Genomic DNA, 13,283 nt, shown 5'->3' with positions numbered 1-13,283 from the left:
TTAATTAATGATCATTTGGATGAATGTTTTTGTTTTTGTTGAAATATAGGTGAAGAGAATATTCTAAAAAAGTCATGTGTGCAAAGAAAATGCATATAAAACAAAACGAGAAAAAGCAAAACTCTACTCTCGCATATAAACTACTCTCACCTCGAGTGACCACACCCCTCCCTAAACCTGCTCCAGCGGAGCACCAGAACGCCCACCTCCTCCCTCCTTTAAATGCGACCCGCTTCGCCTGCCCAATCTCAGAGGCTCAACAATGGCGGGCCTGAGCGTTCTCCTCGAATCCCAAACCCCATCCTTCCCAAAATGCCCCCAGATCATCAGCAAAACGAACTTAAGATCCCCACCTTCTTCTTCATCCTCTTCCCATTTTGCCCCCACGAGCCCTTTTCTGGAATACTGCTACCTCTGCCGCCAGCGCCTCCTTGAAGGCAGAGACATCTACATGTACAGGTAAAAAAAAAAAAAAAACAAACCAAATATTTTATTCAGTTAGAAATAGCCGGAACAACGAATGCATTTACAACCTCACGCAGTTTCAACTCTTGCTGTTAGAACACTTTCCACTCGAGCGGGCAAGAATTCTTTTATTTTCAAGTCTTTTTTATTTCGCGATAAGCTTTCGCAAATCTAATTAAATAATTATGCATATGAAAATTTGGATGTAGTTCGGACAACACGAGCTTTTAAGCTCCTCCTGCTATATCCCGCACAGGGGCATTTTGGGAACGGTTTAAAACGATTATCTCCCTTTAAAGAGTTTTCTTAATTTTGTGCAGAGGGGACAGGGCGTTTTGTAGCGAGGAGTGCAGGTGCAAGCAGATATTTTTGGATGAGGAGAGCGTGAGGAGGGCGCTGCCGCTTGGCCGGCGGCCTCCCGCGCCAGCTCGCGCTCCCGCCGCCGGAAAAAGCCGGCGGTGGCGAGGTTTGCTTAGCGTGGGGGTGGGGTGGAGTGTAAGTGTTGACGTTGCGGTGACCGAAAACGCCTTGGATTGATTGTTTTGTTTCGGAAGAGTTGTTTTTTTTTTGTTTTTTTTTTGGTGAGGTGAACGTGCGGGGATTTTTTGGTTTGTAGGGGTTAGTTTGGAGTTTGTATTAATGTTTTTTAAAAAAAAAAATATAATATATGGGTATAGATATTGGAAGGGTTTACTCTATATTTATGTTTTTATTGGTTGTGCAATTTAAATTTTGCAAGAAAGATGGACTTATCTGATAAATGCAACATAATAGTGAAGTGTGTACGGCATAAAAATCCTAAAGAGAGAGACGCGTGACGTTCGAAACGGATGGCTAGAGTTCTGAAATATTCATTTTTATATAGTAATAAAGGTTATTATTAATAACATAAATAAAATCCCCCTTATACTGTAGCAGGAGAGGGGGTGTGGTGGAGAGTGTGCCTGTAGTGTTATTTCTGAAAAATAGTAAAAGTTAATTAATATTCATTTTCTCCATGTTTTCTTTGAATATTTAATTTTTTCCATTGTGATTAAAAGTAGATTAATCATTTAAACCAAAAAATGAAGTGAATGTTCTTATTTGTATGATGAATTGTTACGAGCTATTATGGTACTTGGGTATAGTCCATAGGTTGGTGTATGTATTAATGCGTAAGATTATAGTATTTTGATAACAAGGCCTTTCTTTTTTCAAAGACGCTTCTGCACATAAATAGGCTTTCTCCATAAGTTGAGACTTTGTATATGAAGACATTATCTCCTCAAACTCCCTGATTTGCACAAAAAATATTTACATTGATAGTCCTGTATGTTATTTGAATCCATTCCTCAAGAAGCACAAAATAAAACGAAAACATAACTAATTAATAAGAAAATTCTTTTAATTAAATCTTCTTATCTTAGTTAATTAAATATTGTCAAAAGGCTAGACGCATATTTTGTTTGGTTTAAATATTAAAATTTTAGGATTTGTAATTTCATAGAGAATTTTAAATCCATAAGATTTTGTACATACTTTGGAATTTCTAATATTTTGTTTAGTTCATCATTATAATAGAAAAACAAACCCTAAAATTTGTAATATCTTGTTTGGTTCGAATCCAAATTATATGATAACAAATTCTAAACAAGAAGAAAAAAATAAAAATACTTACCCTGATGAGGTTACATTCCACAAGAAAATAAAATATAAGGGTATAGAAAGAGAGGTAAGCGTAACCATTTATAGGATTTGTCAAATACTCTCTAATTGAGAGGATTTGACAAATTCTAAAAATTGAATGTTTTCTGTATTTTTTGGGATTCAATATCCCAAAAAATATTGAAACAAACACCAAATATGAAACTCCAAAATCCAAAAAACACACTTTTAAATTCCAAAATTTGTAATTCCCGTTAAACACTAAAATTTTGGTTCAACCAAACATTCGCTTCGTCACTAACAACACTAGGGGGCTGTTTGGATCAGTTTTTTGGATGGGTAAAAGGGGGGAAAGTTACCAAAAAGCTAACATTTTTAACAACTTCCTTCCTTTTTACATATCCAAAAACCGGAACCAAACAGGGCCTAGATAGAGAGTACCAAACTCTATAAATATGGGAGATGATGATGAGAGAGAGAGAGAGAGAGGTGGGGACAAGAATACAAGGATAAAAAGTTCATGTACACGACATTTTCTTCATCACTTTTCCTCTCAAAATCGCCAATGGTTTTGGAGCTCCCCTTGGAATATTGACAAGAATCACCCCTCAAATGAAACACGCATGACTCTCTCTCTCTCTCTCTCTCTTCCTTGGCGTAGCTGTCCTCTTCCATCTTAAAACCACCGTCTGTTTCCTATCACAATCTTTGGACGTAGTAGCCGAGTGTTTTGCTCCTCAATAACTTTTGTCGTGACCTCTCACTATCAAATGCTGGTATGAGGAAGAGAATAACTGCACCAGCCAGTGCGAGGATGGACGCTTTTGTAGCCTAAACGAGAAACTTCAGTCCCTTTCATGGAGGCCCACCGCAAAGATGTTGGGCCCCTTTTTCAGAGTGGAAACTGTCTTGTGGGGTCCTTGACTTAAATATGCGCTTAAAAATTCTGTAAGCTTTAATTTGCTACATGGACCTAAAATATGAGATCAATAGGGGGACAAGTAATGTGTCCCCCCTCCTATTAGATAATGAGTTGACTATTATTAATGATGACCAACTCATTATCCAATAGGAGGATGACACAGACACCTCACTTGTCCCCCCTATTGGTCACATATTTTGGGTCATTGAGGAATTTTTCAAATTCTGTATACTTCTGGACTTCTGATTTGTAAATTTCATTTAACACGTAAGAAAAAGAAAAAGAGCATGATACCACTAACTTATTTAACTGAAGGAACTACCCAGATAGAGCATGTTATTTCTTGACGTCTAATTTTATTATATTACATGACAGCTCATATCGAGTATCCTCAACACACACCCCACATACACACACAACACAAATGCATAGGTATGTATATATACACATACATACATTTGTGCGGAATAATTTTAATATTCGATACAACTATCTTGATAAAATATGTCATCAAGTTGGACCATCAACTCTATTCATTTTGATCTACATGTCTTAAATAACATGTAAACAAAATATCAGGCATGTAAGATATGTTTCGATCATACATCAAAGTGGTCGCGAAATTAATTCTTTATCAAAATTGCAATCACAAGAGAGGATGTAAAATATGAGCTACAAGTCCTTCGACATCGCGATTTCCAAATTTATAGATGTTTTAAAATATAAATAGATCATAACGAACGAAAAGAATAATTCAATGAAAATAATCTACCTCATCACGGAGCTCCGTTGTCTGAATTCCGCTAGGTTTATTTGCATATATACCCCCTAAATCACATGTATTTGCAAAAATACCCTCTAAATCATCAATTTTGGGAGAAATTACCCTCAAAACCATTAATCATCAACTTTGATAAGCTACTTTGTAATTGCGGTGTAAAAATTATCAACAAAATAGTCAAAATTTTAGCACCTTGCTTGTTGACGGTTTGTTGATTTTAGGGGTATATTCCCACAAAGTTGATGATTCGAGAGGCAGTTTTCCAAATACTAAGATGTGGGGGGTAGTTCTGTAAATGCCCATGATATAAGGGTGTAGGCAAATAACCCATTCTACGCTGGATACCTGTAGTTTTCATCCCCTTAAATGATGTAGCATACACGGCAATTGCTTGAAACAGAACATTTTCAAGCATAAAGACACTGCTAAAAGTCACCAAACTTATTGGAAGGATATTTGACATTGTCAATTTCACCAAAAGCTTCGCCCCGGTGGAAAATGAAAGAAAGGATCATCCCTCTCGTTAACTCGGTACAATTCCAACACTTGTTATGTATACTCTCTGCTCAGAAAACTTAAAAAAGAAAAAAAAAAAAACTGACCATGTTTTCACAAATAGCTGTCAGCTACACGAAAATTCTTCATCTTAAAAGAAATTAAACGGCAGCTAGACGAGGAATTATCGTCCATGGTCCTAATCAAGGAAGAGCCCAGGTGAAGAGCTGACATGTGCATGATAAGTTCTCACAGAGCTATGCAGTATTTGTCAAACTCAATATATGTGGTTATGGCCACACATTTATATTAACGTTGACTTTTCTTAATCAGGTTACAGGTATAAGAGGAGGAGGTTTAGGGAAAGCTTTTGGATAAGATAAGACAAATAGGACTTATACAATCTGTTTGCGTTGTTCTTATCCTTTCACTGTTTATCCCAAGGTAGGATAAACAAGAGGGATTTGTTATAAGGGCGCTTCTATAGGGACCTCAGATAGGGGACCTGGGGGGATAGGTGTGCTGCCCCCCCTCCGGTTGGATGATGTACTGTTGATTAATCTTGTTATAAAGCCAACAATCAGCGAAAAACATAGTCAGATCTCTGCCAATATGAATTCTAAAGGATATTTTTGTTGATAGGCACGTTGGCCTTCACTAGTATCTAATTTGGTATAGTGCATTCTACTCATTCATTTGCCTCCATACTCAAAACGCAATGAGATACCCAAAGCATTACGTTCCTTAGCAGGTTGTCTTTAATTTCAAGTGTTAATTGCGGACAGGCCCTCAGGACTATTGTCCAATTGTGGATAGACCTCCTTTAGTTCTATTATTGCAGATAGACCTCTTGAGTGAAAATTCTGTAACCTTTACCCTCTCAGGAGGTCTATTTGAGAAAAAGAATTTCTTTCTCTCGTAGGGTAAAAGAGTCAAACAAATTCACTCAGGAGGTACACGAGGCCGGAGTCTATTCGCAATTAACTCCTAATTTCAATTCTTAGCATTCATGATAGGTCCAATGGTTAGCATGGACTGAACGTACTCTCCCTTAATGGCATTAAGGAAACAGCAGAACTGGTCTCTCAAAAAGTATGCTCAGAAAGCTATTCTTCCAATAACTAGGTAACTAAAGTGGAAAAAAAAAAAAATCTATCTTGAGCTAAATATTCTCTACCTCCATAGTGGATGCCTAATTCTTTGTTCCAATGTAGTGCTCAAGGGTATGAAACTTTTCTGAGTGCAGCCCACTTCTTCATCTCCAAATCTCTGATTCCAATCATCTCAATGGTGGAGCTAACTGCATAAGATAATTATGGTGGTGTTAACCAGTAGCTCACAAAGTAAAAAAAAAAAGTAACTTTATGGAAGTGATCATAACACCAAGCGAAAAAAAATTAGAAGATACAGAGTTTCTAAAGCAAATCAAGCATCTATTAAACTTTTAATCAGTCGCAAACTAGATAAAAAAAAAGTTAACTTCATGGAAGTAATCATAACATTGAGAATAATTAGAAGAGGGTAGAGTCTCTAAGGAAACAAATACGTAGCTTTCTTTTCACAAGCAAGCATCTACCAAAAGTAAGTCTTAGTCGCATACAAAACAGAGTGCATAACGTATCTTGTATAACACGAAACCGAGTAATATCAATAAAATAGGTAATCGCCCTTCGGGGAGCAAAATTCGATCCTAACACGGTATCATTAGAATGTCTAAGACTTGTGATCGACCTTCTCATCACAAATCACATCTCTTACCTACTCTCGTCGAATTCCTCTATTAACATGTATTTTGATATTATTTCCGTCATTAAGTACCGAGAAAAATAACCAATTTTTTGAAATTATTGTGCTAATATAATGGTAGAACCATAGTAATTAGAAAAGTAGAGTTTCTAAAGAAAATAAATAATGTAGCTTTAATTCTTTTTCACAAGCAAGCATCTATCAAAGTTAAGCCTGACTCATATATCCAAAATAAGAAAAAAAAAAAAAAACAGATGACGAGTAAATTGATGCAGTGCAAAAGGATCACATCAAGAGACCATAACATATCTTACATTACACGAAACCGAGTAGTATCGATAAGTTATGTATGACACCCTTTGGGAAGAAAATTCCTAAAATTTTATCAGTAGAATGTCTAAGGCTTGTGACCTCATCACAAATTACATCTCTTATCGACTCTCATCAAATTCCTTTAGTAATATTTATTTTGATATTATCTCAGTCAATAATTACCAGTGATAGATAGTAACAGGCAACATCATACTATACATGTGCACGTGCACACTAACTGACATGGATACATGTGATACAAGTAATGAGAACCAGGAGATATGTGCTCAGACTCTTTAATGAAAAATTAAAGATTATTAACAAGTATATGCGCAGAGACGAAAGAAATAAAAGAGAGGAAGAAAGGAAAAAAAGAACAGAAGAGAAGAAGCTATCACAGCTCACCATCCTTTCTCAAAAAAGAAGCCCCACCCCTGAATGGAAAAACATACGTAAATGATTTTGAAAAGGACACATTTAATCAACTTAGAAGATTATATCAGGCACTAATCATAAATCATGAAGACCTAGAGATGACAGAGACAAGAAGGCCATTAACATGAGCGAGGGTGTCACAAATGGTGTCGATATCTTCATTAGGCGCTTTCCTCCCTTCAATAGAAGACCAAAGGGAGGAAACTCGGCGTTTGTTTTTGGACTTTCTGAAGGCAAAAGATAAGAACCTGAGAAAAAAAAGAGAAGGCTTATGGAAAACAGAAGCTAGAATTAAGTTGTTGCACTTGCTTGGGCTTTATTGGTTAAGAGTAGTCTACAGTCTACACATCAGAAAGTGACATGAAACAGATTTTCTCCAGAGAGCAATGGTTGAATTTCCTCGAGGGGAAAAACGCAAAATAATCAACCGATATATGTGCAGGGATGAAGAAAGAGTCATTCGAGCTTTAAGGTAGAAGATGAAGGAAGCTGAAGCAGCATTATTGCGACTGTTCGACAGTTTTACTGCTTACAGGTTTTAATCATACGAGAAATCAACGCAATAGTTAAGAACTAATTACAGATGCTGGCTGTTCCCACTTCTCATTGAGCGCCCAAGAACTTTTCGAAAATCAGGATTAAAGAGGAAAACAGATTTGTACCACTCCGTATTCTCAATTACTTTTACCTCCTTGTTCAACTTCCTTCAATATTTTACCCTTGCATGTCTTCAGAACCCTTCTAATTAAGTTGAGAGCATAGTGTGATGAAATTAAAAGAACATTATGCAGCTGACATTGTCACAAATTTGAAAAAATTTGTACTTTCAAAGAAATTTCAGCGTCGTGAAAATTGATACTTCTAGTAGTATCACGGAAATGTTAATGGTGTAAGTACTTCTAGCGTGTTGCCAACTGAACGCAGATTTGTATTTTGCGACTGTATCAGTTTATGTTTCAATAGAATAGGTTTTATAATCATAGTCTGTAGCAATATAAAATAGTGGTAGATGCAGCAAAATTTGTTGTGCGCAGCGAAAATTTCGGCAGCACCTCCGGTGCGCAGAGTGCACAACAAGAGATTAGATCACAATGAAATTCTCGTTTCTCAAAGGAAACAAGAACCAAAAGCCAGATATTTCATCAAAGTGAGATATCAGCTTTTCCTCTCGTCAGCTCTAGGACTGCGCGTCGAGGGAACCTACAAGCTATTATAAATCACGGCAAGAACACAAATTTTACGTGGTTCGGCAAATTGCCTACGTCCGCAAGGAGGGAAATCTACTATTAGAGGGAGAGTACAATTGGTGTTTACAATCTCACAAATAAAACCTCTCACAAACCTCAGGCGTGCCTCACACAAATACTCTCTCAAAGCAGCCAAAACAAAACTCTTTTTTCTTCTGCAGCCATAAAAAACCCCGCAGCCAAAATCTCCTTTGCTTTCAAAATTAGCCGCTGCCAATCCCTGCGTTGCTCTTCGTAGCGCCCAAAAAAAAATCCGTTTCTTGCAACTACTTTTTCTCTCGCAGCCGTCACAAAAGCATCGCCGCACAAAACCCTTGCCCCCCCCCCCCACCTCTCAACGTCAAAACCCTATCTCACGTATATATATGTTGTGATTGTTTTTGGGTGGGCCGCATTGATTGGGTGGGCCGCCTAAAATCACACGCAACTCACAAAATTTAGCTACACCCATTTTTTTTATTAAAACCAGAGTTTAAATTCGCTTTAAAACAATCAGATGGGCTTCCGAAATATGGTGCTACTCTAATTTAGCGAAGCTTAAGAGAACAGTGGGCTGAAGAGGCCACATTGGTTTTGGTTTCAGCTTTAGTTTCGAATCAATGACCGACAAAATTCCTCGTCTTGTTTAAGTCAAGAATATTCTTATTTTCGTCTGAATAAAGAGATGTTTGTCTGTGGGTGTTTGGGTGGAGTGGGTGGGTGGGGCGTCAATTGAAGACCTTGGGTCGCAGCCAAAGATGATAGATTCTAGTCTTTTAAAACAACCGCATATCGTGAATTTGATGGAGCATCAAACGTGTCATGAGAACCAAACATATAGAAGTCAGACATTATTAAATTTTAATCGATAAATCAACGTTGAAAAGATTGGTATTGCAGATAATTCGACAAACACTGGAACGAAACCCCTGCTTCTGTGCGTTGCCTTGAGAAATCAACGGTTACTTTACTTTTTACCTCTACCTGATATCTATTGGTTGTGACTTGCAATCTAGTAGATGATTCGAAACCCACAGTTTTGATCGTTATTCAAATGTACATTTTATAGGTGATCATCAGAAAAATTGAAACTAAAAAGATTGGAACCGTGTAATCCACATAGTGAGCTAGCTAAAAAATATAAGACCTAAAAAATGCAACGTCTAAGCAAAATAAAGTAGTTAAACATAAAATTACAGAAAGCAAGAGGGACGTAAGGGGGGCTGAACGGCGCCTACGTACCACTTGTTTGTGTAAAAGAGCTTGAAGAATGCAGAAAGGTGTTTTTTTTATTGCACAGAAAAACGATTATCTACAGTTTGGGCATGAAATTTTGCAGAAAAATCTAAAATTATAAAGGATTGACGCCAGAAGCTACCAGCAAATTTTTGATGTAAGCCACCGATACATGTTTGGCAAACATATTATTTTGGCTTATAAGCCAGAAAAAAAAATCGGGGCATCCAACTCATTTTTGGTGGAGTTTCACTGGGTAAAATACCACTTTATCCCTTAGCATTTAAAAAAAAATCCAAGGCCTTCTCTATCCCCCAACTCTTTTTTGGTCATTTTGACAAAAGGATGGATTATAAGTCACTCATTTGCTAGACATTCTACTAATTTTGCTAAACAGTTTAGATCATAATTTACTTGACTTATAAGCTATTTATAGATTATATAAGTCAAGCTGGTTATAATCTAAAGTTGCCAAATATGCTCTTTCTTAGCTCCAAAGGCTGAGGGCAAGTTTGGCAGCGATACATTTACATAACAAAATGGATGAAAATAATAATGCGAAAATTAAGTACAGAGAGAGGCGCCCACTAATAATTTTTCAATTGAAGAGGAGAGAGGGATTATGTAATTAAGTGAGAAGCACAGGGTTCAAGTAAAATTCTCCTTTTCTCTAATTTAAGCTGTATTTTTATAAGTAAAATATACCAAGCGGAAACATCACGAGAATCGTCTCCTCTACAAAAATTGCGGCCAACCTGTTCGACAAAATGTCCGATCAGCAAACTCCGATGAGATCGCCATCGCCATCCCAAAATCAACATCAACAGAAGAGGGATGAGATGATTTCTTGCGTCGCCGCCCTCGAAGCTGCTCTCCTCCCTTGCCTCCCCGCTCGCGAGCTCCAGGCCGTCGACCGCTCCAACCACTCCTCCCACCAAAGTAAAACCCTAAATTTCCCTCTTTTTAGGTCAAAGATCGAGTCTTTATTGGAAAAAGCGATTTGGTTTAGGGCTAAAGTTCGAAAATGCGATGTTGGTTCATTAGGGTTTTTTAAATTTTTTTTAATAGTTGTGTGCGTAGCTGGAGTTTGTGTTGATTAGCTAATGTTTGCTATTGATCTAGCTGATATTTTATGGTTATATGTAAATGAAATCAGAATATATCCCTGTTTTGTATACTTAACTGCGCTGTGCATTTGTACGGATTGTGTTCCTCATGATAGTCCAGCTGAAGACCTCAAAGCCAGGGCGGCATTTTGATAGCTGCTTCAATGTAAATCTTGCAAACTCCCCCTCACTGCCTCTGCTTCCTGCTGTAGAATTTGCGCCGCTCTAGGCTTTGAGGTCATTGCTGATGTGCTAATAATTGTGACCTGCAAATTGCATGAGGATATGGAATTGTATAGTTGTGACCAAGCCAAATGCATGCTATGTGATTTGAGGATTCTATGGCAAATCGCAGTAATATTATTATTAACTGCTTGGATTGGGGGTAACGAGGGGGGTGACGGAAGTTAGGTGAACCATTAACCTTGTCTGGGATCTCATTTGAGGGGGATGATCGAGGGAAAGTTGAGTGAATTGAGGTGAGAAATCGTGCGATTTTGTTCCCCTCCAAATTGGGTTGTAATGGAGGGGAGGGGAAGGGAATCGATCAAATAATTGTCGTCCCACATGAAAAGTTTACCACCTGAAGATCAAATCCAGCCCGGCTGAGAATTGAGTTTGGAGTTACCTTCCCTTCCCTTTATGGAAGTTCCCAAACATGGTGAAGTAAGTTCCCTTCCATTCTCCATACTGAATTCCCAAACAAGATTTATGGTTTCTCTCACCTTCCCTTTTCTTCCCTTAATCCCTCTTTACTTGACTTTCCTTCTCTCGGTGTATTCCCAAATTCATCTCCAGTAATGAATGAGCATGGAGTTATTGTTCAAGATCTCAACCTTTCTATTTTTCTTCACTAGCCTTTGGCCTTTGTGTGGTTTATTTTTTTGGATGTTCAATTAATCACACATTGTAAACTATTTATCTGTAAGTCCTTTGGACACCCTCTTCTGGAAAAAGTTGAAGTTCAACCACTTTGATTATCCTTTGCATTTCCAAATTAGAGATAAATCCTTTGCGTGTCCCTTCTCAAAAAGTTGTGAAGTATCCACCACTTTGATTTATTTCACATGTAGCTGACTACCGATAAGATCTAACGGATTATCTTGCTGAAAATTTTGTGGGAGCTTTGTGGTCATGGTTAGTTTTACTCACTATTGCGGACTGTTTCAATCGTTGCATGTCATGTTAATGAACAGACTATAATTTACAACATCACAGATGCGGACATAAGTTGCTGGTTTAACAATGAGAGGGATAGGGGTGAATTACCTTTAAAACCGTTGTATGCTATCAATCACTTAGGAATGCATAAGGTTTTTGGCGCAACTACAGGCAAATTGTGTCTGAAGCAAATACTAAGTACTGTATGAAGCATTTCATTTATCTTCCGGTTTTTTTTTCTAATAAGGATGTAAGAAACCATTAAACCGTTTAATTGCTCTCAGTTGATGTAGAAAGGCACGCGAGAGATTTTATGGAGGCCTCAAAGAAGCTGCAGCTGTATTTCATAGGGCTGCAACATGAGGATCAACCAACCAAGGAAGAAATGGTCCGAAAGGTACTGCAAGCAACATCTTTCTTATAACTTTTGAAATCAGAGAGGGACATTTTATGTTTATTGAATAGAACGAAGCCCGAGATATTTGTTTACAATTACAATAGGGGTCAGAGTAATATCTAAGGGCTTGTTTGGATTGAGGGGAATAAGGGTGGAAGGGAAGTTAGGGGAACCATTCACCTCCATTCACATTGTTTGGGAACATTTAGGAGGTGAAGTTATTCACCCTAGTTCCCCTTGGTTCACCCCCTAATAGTATAGGTGAAGTTATTCACCCTAGTTCCCCTTGGTTCACCCCCTAATAGTATAAAATTTGTTACCCCCCAAATTAGGGTGTACTTGGTTCACCCCCTAATAGTATAAAATTTGTTACCCCCCAAATTAGGGTGTAACCAAGGGGAAGGGAACGCCCTTCCCTTCCCTTCTATTCTCTCACCTAGTTTCCCTTAACTTTCCCTTCACCCCTTACAAATCCAAACAGGCTCTAAGGTAACACTAGTAATGTGCTGCTCGCCATGAACATCTAAACATGTTGCTCAATACGAGCTAGACAAGTAAGGTAGCTAATCAGCACCACATAATTTCCAAATGTTCTGAATCTTCATGACTATAACTAATAACAGTAATGTTAACCAATAGTTCTTTAACATTGCCGCCCTTATCATTGTAATTTTTTCCCCCTCATCAGGAGATCTCGGTCATGGAGGAAGAGCTGAAGACCAAATCTGAGTTGATCGATAAACATGAAAAACTTATTCTCGGGTGGAGGAAAGAGCTGAAAGATCAGTTGGATAAGCATATTGTAGAATTGGAGAGGGTGTGATAATGTGCCTTTTTTAAAGTTCTGCTACACTTTGTACCGCATGGGGGTTAACTTCTGTAGATTGTTGCTTTCGTTCGGATGTAATGCAAATTTGGTGCCGACGGGTTACAGCTTTGTCATGTCTTGGCGTGATAAAGAATGAAAGTTGAGGCTGTCGAAAGTATCTTGCGCAGATGGAGCTACGAACTCATCGTCGACCAATGTGAAATTACAAACATTCTAGGATTGTGTTCCTTCCTCTTTGTTGTCGATTATTCTGCAATATTAGTTTGTGTCGAAAGCCCTAATACACGTTTACCCCACTGAAACATACTGGATTTCTCTTTGATTCATGTATCTAAGCAAACTAAAGTTTTAATCTCTTTAGAGCATTCTGATGTAACCAGGAAAATGTTGAGCAAAAATACAAGCAGAGACGCAGCAATGGAGGTCTTTGGAGCGCGCGCTCTCCCCAGCCCCCCACAGCCAAAATTTAGAAGCGCTTTATACTCCTTTTTATCTACTAAAATTTAGAAGCGCTTTATGAGCTATAGA

General features: G+C 37.9%; 2 protein-coding genes across 3 annotated transcripts; both read left to right on the top strand.

Annotated features, from left to right (window-relative positions):
• On the top strand, positions 244 to 1,002 carry LOC109821826. The gene is made up of 2 exons (XM_020387981.1): positions 244 to 459; positions 786 to 1,002. Exons 1-2 carry the CDS (start codon positions 263 to 265, stop codon positions 1,000 to 1,002), a joined length of 414 nt encoding a protein of 137 aa, XP_020243570.1. The 5' UTR covers positions 244 to 262.
• LOC109822170 (mediator of RNA polymerase II transcription subunit 28) lies at positions 9,778 to 13,110 on the top strand. Of its 2 annotated transcripts, none has more exons than XM_020388331.1 (3): positions 9,778 to 10,201; positions 11,823 to 11,926; positions 12,615 to 13,110. In XM_020388331.1, the coding sequence occupies exons 1-3, from the start codon at positions 10,030 to 10,032 to the stop codon at positions 12,747 to 12,749; spliced, it is 411 nt and encodes a 136-aa protein (XP_020243920.1). In that variant the 5' UTR covers positions 9,778 to 10,029; the 3' UTR covers positions 12,750 to 13,110. The 2 variants fall into 2 exon arrangements, with proteins under 2 accessions (XP_020243920.1, XP_020243919.1); XM_020388330.1 differs by having other exon boundaries at positions 9,793 to 10,201; positions 11,814 to 11,926.

The sequence above is a fragment of the Asparagus officinalis genome, chromosome 8 (genome assembly GCF_001876935.1).
Source record: "Asparagus officinalis chromosome 8, Aspof.V1, whole genome shotgun sequence".
Lineage (NCBI taxonomy): Eukaryota > Viridiplantae > Streptophyta > Magnoliopsida > Asparagales > Asparagaceae > Asparagus > Asparagus officinalis.
This window is presented reverse-complemented; position numbering and strand designations above follow the sequence as displayed.